The sequence below is a fragment of the Amia ocellicauda genome, chromosome 10 (genome assembly GCF_036373705.1).
Source record: "Amia ocellicauda isolate fAmiCal2 chromosome 10, fAmiCal2.hap1, whole genome shotgun sequence".
NCBI lineage: Eukaryota > Metazoa > Chordata > Actinopteri > Amiiformes > Amiidae > Amia > Amia ocellicauda.
In genome coordinates this window covers 30924804-30939381 of record NC_089859.1, presented here as the reverse complement: position 1 = coordinate 30939381, position 14578 = coordinate 30924804, and the positions used below count along the sequence as shown (strand labels likewise).

General features: G+C 39.6%; 1 protein-coding gene across 2 annotated transcripts; it reads left to right on the top strand.

Annotated features, from left to right (window-relative positions):
• The first annotated feature begins 4841 nt into the window (after positions 1 to 4841).
• On the top strand, positions 4842 to 14224 carry stmn2b (stathmin 2b). 2 transcript variants are annotated; one of them, XM_066715901.1, is made up of 5 exons: positions 4842 to 4984; positions 8838 to 8939; positions 9753 to 9925; positions 10571 to 10762; positions 12236 to 14224. In XM_066715901.1, exons 1-5 carry the CDS (start codon positions 4966 to 4968, stop codon positions 12293 to 12295), a joined length of 546 nt encoding a protein of 181 aa, XP_066571998.1. In that variant the 5' UTR covers positions 4842 to 4965; the 3' UTR covers positions 12296 to 14224. The 2 variants fall into 2 exon arrangements, with proteins under 2 accessions (XP_066571998.1, XP_066571999.1); XM_066715902.1 differs by having other exon boundaries at positions 4846 to 4984; positions 8838 to 8933.
• Positions 14225 to 14578: the final 354 nt, after the last annotated feature.

Below are 14578 nucleotides of genomic sequence, written 5' to 3'. Positions count from 1 at the left end.
CATTATTCGAGGTCTGACAGCACTGCATATTTTTTGTAATTTAAATAAATGATCTAAATGACAATATTCTTTTGGGGAATTTGGGAGAAATGTTGTCAATAGTTTATAGAATAAGACAAATGTTAATTTTACCCAAACACATACCTATAAATAGTAAAACCAGAGAAACTGATAATTGTGCAGTAGTCTCTTAATTTTTTCCAGAGCTGTATTTAATCTGTTCCATTGTGTCTCAGATAGAATCATATATTCTAGTGCATTTCTGTTATCTTTGGTGTTTTCAACAAAATCAAATCTAAATTAACACACTCAAGTTACAGATGTATGCAGAATAAATATGCTCTAAAATGTATTTATACACAATCGTCAGCAAAAAGGAAAATGTTTTCCTCCACTGAAATCTGATTAATGGAGTGAATATGAATGTCTCCTCTTTCATGGTGACATACAAAAGATAGATGACTTCTTTATTGCGATGACAAAGGAGACAATCCTCTGATTACTTCAGACTTTGTTGTAATCCAGAGCTCTCCTTTTAATGAACTTGAATTTAGGTTAAGAAGACACAACATGATAGTCCTCTTTGTGGCAGCAAAATGGGTAGGATTTTAACAGAGGAGCTGTGTTGTAAATATCTCTAAACAACATGCCAGTTTTAAGCATTTAATATTGCCTCACACAGCAAATTACTTACTTGTCTACTACATAACTGAAGTAATGAGGTATAACATACATATTTGGCAACATCAATCTCACTGCAAATGCCTAAAACATAATCTTCCTTCACTCTTCTCAAAAAGTGATGTACTCCATCAAACTGAGTTCAGAGCTGGCCTCTTAGCAACACAAGCTAATTTGTGATCTGATTGAAAGCAACAGTCTTCACTCATGGATTAGGGATTACATTACATTTTCTGATGAACATAAAAGCAATTAAAAGTTTCCTTGGTTGGAAAACTACCCTCTAGGGAGTTATTTATAAAATTGATCATTACCAAAGTGGCAGACTTTTGACTAAACTTAGGCTTGCAGAGGATTGTCTGCAGAGGGGATTAAGAAGTTGGCTGGGCTCTTTTGTGATTGTTTTGTTAAAGTAAAGGTATTTTAGCACACTGTTTCACCTCATTCTACCCTTTAGTATATCTGCACTACTTTATTAAAGTACACCGATCAGCCATAACATTATGACCACCTGCCTAATATTGTGTAGGTCCCCCTTTTGCCGCCAAAACAGCCCTGACCCGTCGAGGCATGGACTCCACTAGACCTCTGAAGGTGTGCTGTGGTATCTGGCACCAAGACATTAGCAGCAGAGAAGGCAGTGAAGACCTAGTTCGCGACTACGACGAGATATGGTAAGGATAGTGGTTTCTGAAATTATGAATATAATAATAATCCAACCAAATGCAAAAAGAAAGGCAAAAGAATGGTGGCCAAGTTTCCAAAATCTCTACAAGATGTCATCAAGGGTGATGTTGTTGGACCTGGATATCATTCACTGGTCAAGCAACTCCAAGCACTAGTTGAAAATGTTAAACACCCGACACACCAAAAGATAATGAAACGCAAGACAGCATCAGATGAGAATGACACAGAGGAAATTCCAGCTAAAAAAAAGCAAGTGTTCAAGACACATATGGCTGTGCCAGCTGGGAGCCGAAATATTTGCCACTCTCCGAGACTGTGGAGAGTCAGCAAGAAAAAAAGAAAAGATGAAGAAGATGTTTGAAGAGATGAACTACAATACAGACGACATGAAAGAATTAGTACAGTCCACCTATTACACGCAGCGTGAGGATAACAACAAGGGGACAAGCATCCAGAAACTCAGCCAAGAGTGGCCCTTTTTGTTCAAGGAAGCTGGTATGGCAGCACACTTCCAAGAACTTACTGGTATGAGTCTAATGGAGTCCTTCCTTGCCAATGTGGATAAAAAGGGTAGATGCCTCTTAAACTTCCTCAAAAGTGTTGATGCGCCAAAACACAAACAAGTCCTGGATGCTCTTATCAAGTTTCAGACAGAGAGAGGCCAGTTGGATGGTTGCTCAGAAGACATCATACAGATGGTACTTCTTTTGCTGGCTCATTTTGGTGAGAAGGAGGAGAACCTGTTCCATTTTGTTGAGGAGACATGCCTGGCCCAAGAGGTTCAGGTGGAGAAGTTGCCGGCACCACCCTGCATTATTGTGTGTGGTAAGTAAACAGAAACACTGAAAGTGTAACCAAATCCTCTAGCTATATCTACTGGTGTACTGACATCCAATTCTACTATTGGGTTACTTGGTTCCAGGTTATGTTGCAGCCCATATAGATATACTGACCATTACTTCACCTGCTACCAAGGTCAGCCAATAGCAGAATTCAATGCAGTAGCATGGTTTTAACCAACTCGGTTATCAGTACACCATTGGAGCATTTTTTTCGGTTGATGTTGTTTTTTATGGCCCTTGTCCTATGTTGAATGTGATAAGCACCACTGTATTTTAGTCAATGGCTGACATTGAGGCACTTGTTATTGAAGTTTATTTATTTGTTGGTTTTGTTGTTTGTATTGTTAATCTTTTCAGGGTCCTCTTGCTTTACTGCTGGGACATTCATGCTGAGCATTGACCAAGAGGTTGTCAACGACCATATCACTTCCTTCATGTCTGCCTTCTGCCTGTTGTTCGAGAGTTACTACTGTTTCAACATACACTACCCAGTGGAACTACGGTCAACACTAGAGTTCCTCCAAAGGTACAATTTCTTTCTTGTTATAATATTTCACAATACAAGTTCTTTTATTTCACCCCTCAATTGTTTTTTATATATATATATATATATATATATATATATATATATATATATATATATATATATATATTTTTTTTTTTTTTCATAAAGGTGTTTCTTCTCAATAAATCCTGAAAGAGGCACCAAAGTCGAGTGGAAGAAAAACAAGAAAGTACTGTCAATCCCAGAGTCCTCACTCTGATTGCAGACCTTGCAGACCATGAGTGGATATATTGAGACCCTACTAACCCTCACCCTTTAGGGATGAGTGTTTTTGGGACAAAGGTATACTGTATGTTGCATATACTGCAGATATTTTGTTGTTAAAATTGTACCAAAAAGTTAATTGAAAGTTCTGAAAGCAGATGTAAACTTTTCCTTGGAAAAGTGTCTGGTACAGTTTGTAAAGGTACATGTTCGGCTTTACTGAGCTAACAAGTTCAGGTGAACTTGATAGTTCCAGGAATTTCTCAGATGATAATTTTCTCTTACAGTCATTGAGGTAGTTGTTTTTGTGATTTATGAAGTAAAATTCCAAACCTTTGCATCACAAAAATGAAAATAAACTTTTCTTTATTTCAAAATTTAAGATGAATAGGTTTCTCAGAAAACTTGTTAAGTTTATTGAATAGATTAGATTAGATTCAACTTTATTTTCATTGAGCAGAGTACAGGTACAAAGCCAATGAAATGCATTAACATCTAACCAGAAGTGCAAATATAGTATTATTTACAGATAAATGCAGGAGTGTAAGTACTACAGCATAGTAATGCTATATCTTACAATATATACAGTGATGGACAGTGGATAGTTACAATAATAATAATAATAATAATAATAATAATAATAATATAAAAAAGAGTGCAAATGTTCACTCACTTTGCATTTAGTTAATTGATAAATATAATCTATTAACATGTCTATTTTTGAAAGCATTCTTACTTTACAGCATTTTTTCACACCTGCCTAAAACTTTTGCACAGTACTGTACCTGTTCTTGTGACATGTCTGTCAACCTTCCTGCTGAGGTGGCGTCTCTTCTCTGGTGGCCTCTCATAACCCAGAAAGAGCGTTGGGTATTGGACTCTTATCAACACAGTGAAACGAGCAAACATACAACTTTTTGGGGGGCTTTTTCAAGTTTAAGGTTTTGAGCCAATTTCTTTTAGCTTCGTCGTCATTTGGCAGGTGATGGAAACTGTACCATCTCTGCCAGGAACATTCTGATTTAGTTTTAGGTTTATGGTCGACGCACTCCAATTGAAGCCAATCATTAAGTTTTGTCTGGTTGTATGCACAACCACGAACAGCACATGTTGTCCCCGAGCTCCGTAACACTTCAACATCTAGAGAGTGGACATCTTATTATTGCTTATCCCAGTTAGCTTGCTGACTAAAACCAAAAACACTCAGTACTCCGGTCAACTCAGTACTTCGCCACTTCCACTGGGAGTGCCACTCATAATCGTTTCTACAGTAACCTCCACAGGACACTTGTGGATACTTTTAACCTGTAAAGTTTCCTGGTCGTATGAGGAAAGGGGAAACCTGTGGTGTCTGGCATCACATTCGAAGGATCTAGTGTAAGTCTGTCTGAAGAAAGTGAAGCTAGAGCGTCCTCTGCTGGAAATATCCGGTGGCACATTTAAGCATAGAGCAGTGGTACCCAACCCTGGTCCTGGGAAGCCTGCTAGATCCTAGAACTTATTCATGAACTTAAACCATTAGAGAGGTCAAGTTAAATATTAACATCGATAAGGCCCCATATTCTGCAACTTTCTGTGAGTTAACAGTTCTACAAGTGCAATGAAGCATTAAATTCAATTAAGGTTTCAATTAATTAATTGACATTATTTGGATGAGAATACAGCAGGACAGTGGGCACCCATGACCAGGGTAATTTCAAAAGCTTCATCACTGGTGAATTCTTGCTAGTGACACTTGCACCTGTGCAACGGCCTGCGCCTGCGCACATTGCCCCCCCCCCCCCGCGCGCGCGCCCTATCAGGGCGCGCGCGCGGGGGGGGGGGGGCAATGTGCGCAGGCGCAGGCGCGCGCTCCTGCCTGTGCCGCGGCCCCGCGGAGCCTGATCTGCTGACTCAGTCCTTACTCAGTCCTTACTCAGTCCTGCTCTGCCGCCGACTGCAACTGCACTGCCGTCCCCGCTGCTCCGAGCTACTGCACCATCCACTATGGCCAAAACTGCAATGGGTAAGGACAAGCCTGGCTCTGTGTGTGCCAGCCAGGATGCATTTTTCTATATTTTGAGTCTTCTGAGATCTGACACAGGTGTGGCAATTACACCCTCGACACAAAAGACCTCTCCTCTTGCAGGGGAGAGGTCAATATCCGTCTCATCCGAATAAGAAAGACAGGGTGGGGGACGACGACAGAAAATTGCAAAATGTTCTTAATTGCAAGGCTTTTGTGCACTCTTCATGGAGGAGTCTCATTCATTTTTGTGTCTTTTATGTGGTTTCCATTCTTTATCAGGCCGGAATGGCACAATGCTCTGCTGTGATGCCAGGCTGGTGCTTAGCTGGAAACGACACGTTTTTGGATGTATTATAAGATGAAGCCGCAAAAACAATGACATGTAGGAATTGCTCAGGCTTTGTATGCAAAATTGGCGTGCATCCGTGACTTTCTTGACAGGTGAAAGGCTCGGGAAATAAGAAACAATCGTTTTTGTGTGTGTGAATATATATATATTTATATATAACGCCGCACCTGCAATAGTAGAGTCGTACATGCTTCTCCAGCATAATGCAGAGAGACCCCACCCAAGCCGGGCTCTTCATGGTTTCGAGACATTTTCCAAGGATTGGGATGCACATCAAAGCCTATGCATCCTTACACGCAGCTACGCTATACAATTGCATTTAATACCATATTTGATCTGTGAGCTGTAGCTAAATGTCAGATATTGTTATTTTTCTCTTAGTTATTTAAACACGATGGACCCCCCCTCACCCCTGTCTTTTTTTATAGTGAAATGTCATCGGGAGAATGCGATACAGTTAACGCAATTAACCGAAATTTGCTGATTGGCGTTACGGTATATTGTGGTTGAAGACAAAATATGTGCAATTAGATGAGACCTATTGAAGGGGCTCGTTTACATACCCCCTGACTACCAATGCGCCGACGATGAATGCTTCCTTTGTGAGCCTCTAACATAGTCTCGGTTGGCCATTGAAGGTAACTGTAATTCACACACCTACCAGGGGGGTTTTCTGCACTGGTTTATAACAATTATTCCCAATAACGATAGCAAGAAGTGTAACCAACTGATCTGAAATAGGTTGAATCTATTAAAAGACGCATCTCCGGTAGCTGACAATAACCGAGTACCAGATCATATACGATTTACTTATTTATGACATGTTTTTTCAGTATGCTTTTTCTTTTGCTGCAGTGTCACAAAATAAAGTATAAAAATTATATCTATCTATCTATCTATCTATCTATCTATCTGTATATGTGTGTGTGTGTGTGTGTGTGTATATATATATATATATATATATATATATATATATAAATTTGTTATAAAGGCCTTGCCCATGGTATTATTATTATTATTATTAACAGGGCATATATTATAATTAATATAAAATAATTTGCTTCCATATGTATTTATAATATATAGAGAGAGACAGAGAAAGAGGTGGGGCTTTATTTAACTTATACAATTTACTTCAAAGTATAGCTGGCATGTTCATGTGTATTGCAGTAGATTTATATGCTCATAAATGATGATACACCAATCGATCATGTGTGAAAATGCTTACATGAGGATTTCTTAAGTCATTTTACGGTAAGAAACTTTGTTTTTCTACTCCTAGTCTATCTTTCCTGTCAATCTGCTGTAGACAGGGAGCGGCAGTTGGCTAGACATATAAACTGGCACGATAACGGTCAACCAAAAAGGCAGACACAGAGACAAAAGTAGCAAAATATATTGACAGACACACAGATAGCTCAACACAGACTAGCACACCATCGGACACCCAGCGCCAGACAGACAAAGCAGGTAGATCAATAGACGGAGTGACTCTGTGCATACTATATAATCTACTCATGGACCATGTTAATAAATCATTCTTAATTTAGTCAGATTGTATTGATGTCCTATTGGGAATGGAGCACTTTTCCTGTCAGGCAGGTTTCTTACAGGCCCCCCAGTGATGATTCAGACTCCTACTTGCTGGGCTAAATCGCACATAGGTAGAGAGTCAAGGGGAAGGGCCAGATTGCAGGGCAGCATGTGTGTGCGGGGTGGGAGACTAGCCCAGGCAGCAGTGTGTCTGTGGTGTGGTGTCTGTGGAGCTGCTGTGGGCTGCAGACACAGACAGACAGTGCGGTGTGGGAGCCAGGCCAGCCCTGCAGCAGGGGGACAGCTGTACAGTGGCCTCTGCAGCAGCCTGCTAATCAGTATTGACAATCTGTAGGCGGCTGCCGACAGATCACTGCAGGCTGCTCTGATTGGGACTCTGTTACCTTGGTGCGATTGGGTTTGTTGATCGGGGGAGGGGGTTCTCTTGCAAACCCAGCTCCTGCTAAAGAAGAGTTTGCATTTGCTTGCTTGGCAGAAAGGTTTATTACAGCAGACCCCCACTCCCACGCTACTCCCATATTTAACTGCCCAGTGCTCCACATAATGAGCAAAGCAGGCCTACTTAGTCTGCTAATATCATAGACTGTGTTAAGGGTGAAACGATGAATTGGGATTCATTTGTCTTGATGAGGCATTTTTATACTCCTGAAAAAGCGATATGGACAAACTGGTTGGCATCAAGTATCTTGCACACGAAGATTTAATATTACCCCAGGCAGGGTGGAGGCACTGCAATCTCGGATGTTACTGGGTGTGTCAGAGCAAAGAGGATTACTGCTTTTCTGAATATGAATAAATTAGCAGTCTTCTGTAGATATTAAACCTTGGTTTAATGAAGGTCATATTTAAACGGGGCAGTGCCGGTGAAAGATAATGAATGTGTCACCCGACTTTCACTTCAGTATGTGGTCTCTCGTATCATCAATGTCCAGTTGCATGGGAGGCCATACGTTTGGATGTTTGCAGCAGCAACTTGACTCAGTTATCCCATATTAATCTATACCCTTGCCCATATCCCCTATGTCATAAACTCTCCAGCATCTAATTGATCTCAAAGCTGAAAATCACAAGATCAATTTGAAATCCGCTCCCATGTGTAAAGTCAGGTGTTGTGTACTGCATTTGCATGAGGGGGCTGAGACAGGAGCTAGCAGGCCTGTACACCTTCCTACTCAGCGGCTTGCAAGTTCACCATCCACATCCTCATTAAAAAAACAACCATGTGACAGAGTAAGCATATTCTCCAACAGAATCTCACCAGCTCTGATAACATGTGCAAGAGCCATGAAGTGTATGGATACAGGAGTGCAGACCTGAATTTCCGATTTAATATATCGGTATTGAAAAAAATGCCTTCTGTGCTACAATCATTCATCTCTTTGCAATCAATTAATTATAGGAACCCTCAAGGCATTTGCTGAGAATTAATATCCTGGACTCATGATCATATATGTGTGTCAGTCTGTGAAAGTAAGCACTTAATGACTGCATGCCTCAGTACAGTAGAGGTCGTTAAAGAACAATTACTGCTTTCACATTATATTGCAACTACGAGACAAAGACGTGAGCTCAGAAATGATCCTAATCAAATGCAAACAACTGTTTATCAAATCAGGCTAGCTGCACATGCAGTAGTCAGGAGTTTATTAAAAATGGAAATTCATTTATTTTCAGGATTACATTTTTTTTTTTTTTTTTTAGCTTTGTTTATTGGTTTTCACAAAATAAACGGTTTGCGACAAAACAACATACAACAGAGATGTATAACCCAAAAACACATTAATAATAATTGTAGTTGTTATAATAGTTTAAAAAAATATATAAAAAAGGGAAAGGACAGAAGAGAGCAGGAAAGAACTAGAGAGAGAAAAAGTGTTGATTATTAATGGATCTGGTTCTTCATTTAATGTGTAAATGTCTTAACAATGCTGGTGTTTTTGTCTGCAGCGTACAAAGAGAAGATGAAGGAGCTGTCCATGCTCTCCCTCATATGCTCCTGTTTTTATCCGGAGCCTCGCAAAAACCTGATCTGTGAATTTGAAGGTAAGGGTATGTATACTCCTGTATATTTATAAAGACAAACTGCAAACTGTTTTTTATACTTCTCAAAGAGATTGAGTAAATGTTGCTGTGAGGCAATGCACAATTCACAATTTGCTTAAATGCAATTGTTAAAGATGGGAGACTTAGCTTATATATACACTACAGTTTCTGCTTATCTGTATTTGATCATTAAATTATGTTTCATAAGATAATAAAGCAGTATTTTTCAACAACAGGAAATTGCTTGACTTGTCAAATTAATGAAATAGTCACAGCAAATTCCAGACATGCCAAGAATGGAAACTGAAAACAAAAAACTGGAAAAAGTATTAATATTAAATGTTATTGGTTTTTGGTTTTACATTTTTGTTTAACATTAGCCACCTGTATTTGTATTTTGTTAATACATAATGGATTGTTTGACAAAAAATACTTGCAAAAATAAATATTTACACGTAGGCTGAAACATTGTAGTGTTCATGAGCCAATGGGCATTGAGGTTTCTCTAGTGGGTTGAAAATACGTTTTCATTGATAGTTTAATCTCGTCTCCCTGAGCTTCATAATGATACTTTTGATGAGTAACAGTTTCTGTTACTTTTAATAATTGCAACAGATGTCTTGTTTGATTGGTATTGTTTATTTGTCTTTTAACTTTTATTTGTGTTTGTGTATACTTTGCACTTTGAATGAAAGGTTTTACATGAAATAAAATGAATCAGCATTATTTTAATCTTCATCACCTATAGAATTATGGGAATGTGTGCCTGTGGAACTTTACTGCATGCTGATGTGTTAAAATTACTCGCTCCTTTGGCAGACATGGAGGTCAAACCGATTAACAAGCGAGCTTCCGGCCAGGCATTCGAAGTGATCCTGAAGCCGCCCTCTCCAGTGTCCGATGTGGCCCACTCCCTCGCAGCCACCAAGAAGAGGGATGTCTCCCTGGAGGACATCCAGAAGAAGCTGGAAGCGGCAGAGGACAGGAGAAGAGTAGGTGTCAGAGAGACGCGGGTCAACCCACTGATCACATGCAGAACAAATATCCAGGATACCATCAATTAGGAAATTATTAATAATATTATTCATTATTCCTGTGGAAGTATATTGGGATAAGGAGTAATACTGGAGTCAGTAAAGACACAAAAGCAGAATGACAGGGAGTTGTTAGCCATGCAGGGTAATAAAGCAGCCAGACGGAGGCATAGAAGGATTTCCGATGTCTAAATGTTTCACTGCACTGTTACTGTTATAACATTTCTTCATCCTTCTGTGGATCTTTAACTGTCAGATTCAAGTTAACAGGATAGTCAAATTGGCTATTCTTGGGGATTATTTAAATAATTTAGTGAGCCATGCTTTCCCTTTATTTATACTTGTTTTGTCCCTGAAGGACTTTGTTACCAGGGCATTATGTCTGGATTAGGTTAATCCTTTGAATACAATGTATGCGTTTTTCTGCTCAGTTGAACAAATCATTTCAGGACCCTTTTGAGCATTTGTGGAAAGGTTGGCTCAAGGGGTATTCACCCAAGCTGTCGGCTCATTTCCCAAAAAAGATTTTTGGATGTCCACCTAAAACTATTGGAGACTAGAGAGTTTGGGTGAAGCTGTTCCATGGCTTCTTCTCCTCCCCAGTCCCAGGAAGCCCAGATCCTCAAAGCTCTGGCTGAGAAGAGAGAGCATGAGCGAGATGTCCTGCTGAAAGCCATGGAGGAGAACAGCAACTTCAGCAAGATGGCTGAGGAGAAGCTGACAATGAAGATGGAGCAGATTAAGGAGAACCGTGAGGCCTACCTAGCTGCCCTGCTGGAACGCCTGCAGGAGAAGGTATGGAGGCTTGGGCTTGGATTTGTAGTGCTTATACACGCTTTTTTCAATAGAAAGTCAATAGGGGTTTGTGTATTCAGAAACACTACACTACGGTTAGCACCTTGGCCCGCCTATTATCAGCACCATCCTAACACCATCTGAGACAATACACTAAAGAAGTTAGGGTTAGTTTCATAGTAATAATACTTTATTGATAATAATGCTGATATGCTAATCATTATAATGCAGTGGCCATTATTTAAGCAACATTTTGACTACTTTGTCCAGTGGGAATTTGCTCAGATCAGACAAAGGTGAATCTTTGATATTTTCTGAGAAACATTAGGATGTCGGAACTTTGTGACCTCTCCTAATTGTTTTCAGGACCCTAGTTTTTTAGCTGATGTTCTTATCTCTTGGCTCAATCTTTTTTTATTACAGCGGACTGTAAATAGCCCATCATAAACTTTAGTAGATGATAGAAGGATTTAATTCAACAACAAGGCTTTGTAGTAAATTAGATTCTGTATTGCTGCACTTATGTGACTAAGGGGAATCAGAAACAGTGAAGTCACAGAATATTTTTGTTTAATTTCAATATCATATTTTTCCATGATCTAATTAAGTCTCTTTTTGCTGCACTAGCTCAGCCGATTCGTACACAAGACGAATGGTGACTACATCATGTCACCTTTTTGTGAGAGACAACACTTTCATTTCACCACTACTAGTGCAGGATGTGCCCTTAGTACTTTTTCCCCACCAGTGAAGTACCACATTGGGCCTCATTAAACACAGCTTTGCAGTTGACTGTTCAAAATGCCAACCCATGGTATTCTGGCAAATATAGTCCTTTCTCCTCCAATTAGCCCCTCTGGACTACACTTTACATTCTCCATCCTTGCTAAAGTAGATATAAACTACATACAATCCTGGGTTTCTGTTTGTTTGCTATAAAAACTGTCATTTCCACCCCTCTCTAAGGAATTGAAAAATTGTAAAGAAGTGTAAGTGTTCATTCATGGGGTTTGTGAAAGATGCACATTTACCCCCAAATCTCCTCAGTCTCAGTTTAACAATCCTGAAGCTGCAATTGAAACAACACACACAATACATAATGTATTGGGCAATACAGTCTAAAAACCTAAGTTAAGTTAAGTTCATGAAAGTCTCATCTTTTTTGGGTGTGGTTAACACTTTATAGTTCACACTCTTTCAGATGCACATAGTGACAATTAATTCTGCTCTAATAAAAACAGTGACCCAGCTACAGAACTGTTTATTGTTGGTGTTTTTTCTTTAAAACAAAGAAACCAAAAATGTGATATTTGTTCCACATAAAAAAAAAAAAAAAAAAAGTTTCTGTCCTTGCTGCCTTTTACTGTAGCATTTACTGTGTTGATATATTGAGCCATTGTGTTAGCAGTCACTAGTCTTTTAAGGGTAGCAGAGCATGTTGTGGTGTCTCACCGCTGCCTGTGCTCTTACCAGGAGAGGCACGCTGCCGTGGTGCGCAGGAACAAAGAGCTGCGGGAAGAGCTCTCGGCATGAGACAGGCACGGCGCCATTCTTCACCTCATTCCCCAGCTAGAACTGCAAAGACAACGAGCCTCCGGCGTCCAGAGGGTAAGAGACGCTGCTCCAACACTATCAGCATAATCAAAAGTGACGCACTCCTTTCAGACGAATGATTTGCTTGATGTAGAACAAAAAGTGAACATGGATCTTGTTTTGTAAATACCTTTTTTTGTTATATATGTATAAACAAAAAAACAAAAAAAACAAAAAAACAAGAGTATCGCGATGTCCAATTGTCTATTTTTTCTTTTACGTACGTATGTATGTATGTATGTATGTATGTATGTAAGTATGTATGCATTTATTTTTATTAGTATGATTTTATTTGAAACTGACATGTACTGTAACAGGCTTTGATGTTGTGAGTTGCCAGTTTTGCTGACTTTCCGATGTCTGGTCCTCTGATTATCTCTGTATCTGTGTCGACTCAAAGAATGGTGCACAGCATGGGAGTTTATTGCCCTCCAGTCACAATAGAGAGAGGTTAATTAGCTGACTTACTCTTAAAACCTGACCCCACCCCACCCTTCTCCAGCTGACACTATCAGCAACCCCCCACCCTCTATATTGACTTCTTGTGTGAGCTAAAGACCACTGTTGTCTTTTGCTTTTAGGGAATGCATTTCAGTCCTGTTTTTGAAGACATCAGTGTATAATGTGAGACATTTTTGGTTAGGAAATGTGCATTAATAGAAATCCGGGAGAGTAGTCAAATGTTGGAATTACTGTTTGCGATGTCACACAGCTGGCTTTTTCAATGGTCTCTCTGTGTTGCTGTTTTCCCTTTTGAGCAGTATTGTCCAAACTGCAAATAATCTGGAAACAAAAGTGTCCGATTAGAAGAAATGAATTTACAAAGAGTAAGCAGAGCAAATGTGACTATTTTAGGTTTACTCTCCGATTTCTGTGGCAATGGGGGCCCCTCTTAACTATACTTACCTTTTGGAATTGGACGTGTGTGGGAGATACAGTGTTGGAATGGAATAGGGCTTATTTAAAACCTTTCTGCCATTTTATCCAATTTCAAGAAGAGGTAAAAAGTAAATGTATGAAATAAATTATAAGGAAAGGAAACACTAGTCAATACATCACTGTGTACAACAGATAGTTGTGTCCCACCTTTTAGAAGAAATTGGTTGTATGTGCCTCTTTTGACCTTTCAGGTTGTCACTGTGATGGAAATTATCAATCCATTGCTCACTTTAGACACAAGGATTTGCTTGAGTAGAATAGGTTGTTGATGTGGAGATTTCTCACTCTGTCAGATAACCTTGCCCTCCACTCTTGTCTGTGCTTAAAACCTTTCTTGCGATTTAACAAAACGGTGCCCTGTGTGAATTCAAAAGCAGAAAACGATGGTGTGATAAAAGATGCTGGAGAGTAACAAAGGCCAAAGAGATGCTAGCAACCTCTATGAAGGCAGACCCTCTGTGAATATACTAGCAGTGTTAATTACAACAAAACAGGGATACACCAAGAGGAATGTAATGAAAGCGAAGGAAGTGTATGTACACTTTAGGGTTTCCCACATCCAAACATGCATCTGAAAGAATATTGAGCTGCAAAAGTACAGACATGATACATGAAAAGTTAGCAGTGCAATCTCCCGCAGCTCCCCTTTAACTGTGCGTGTGTGCGTGTGCGTGTTTGTGTGTGTTTATGGGGTGGGGTCGGGTGGGGTGGGGGACTGACCAGATGTGTTGTTGCTTTTGCCCTTTTGAAACCAGATGGAGAATGTATGCCAGCCATTACATCTGTAACACACTTAACTCTCTCTTGGATTTGTTGCGGTTCTTGGAAGATTTCTGTCTGCCTGCATCTTCTTGCTTCTTGTGTTATTTCCCCATATATCTTTGTGAGCAAGCTGTGGTGAATAAAGGTTTGGGGTTCTGTGAACGGAAAGGGGTGTTTTTGTATTCATTGTGTAGCCTACAACCGCCAGGCTCGCGTTAGACACGCAACACGGAACCATTCCTGCCCCTCACATTCTCACATGACTGGAACATGCCAAATTATTCCACAACAAAGGGTGCAGTAAACACACTTCCTGTACAGCCACACATCATTCTGAAAAAATGTCATAGTGTAATGCTAATTATTAAAATGTAATTGTAGAAAAGCTTTTATGAAGCTATGAATTCTTCCGAATAAATATGAGCATAATCTATATTTCACTGTGAACATTTGTTAGACAATTCTATTAAATAACTTGGGGAAAATTAGTCGAATAGCACTGTTTTAGGTTAAAAAAAAAAA

Excerpts from the sequence above, each read along its gene's own strand:
- stmn2b (XM_066715901.1), top strand. Across the intron at positions 8,940-9,752 it reads CTGTGAATTTGAAGGTAAGG|ACATGGAGGTCAAACCGATT; the intron begins GTATGTATACTC and ends CTCCTTTGGCAG. Across the intron at positions 10,763-12,235 it reads TGGAACGCCTGCAGGAGAAG|GAGAGGCACGCTGCCGTGGT; the intron begins GTATGGAGGCTT and ends TGCTCTTACCAG.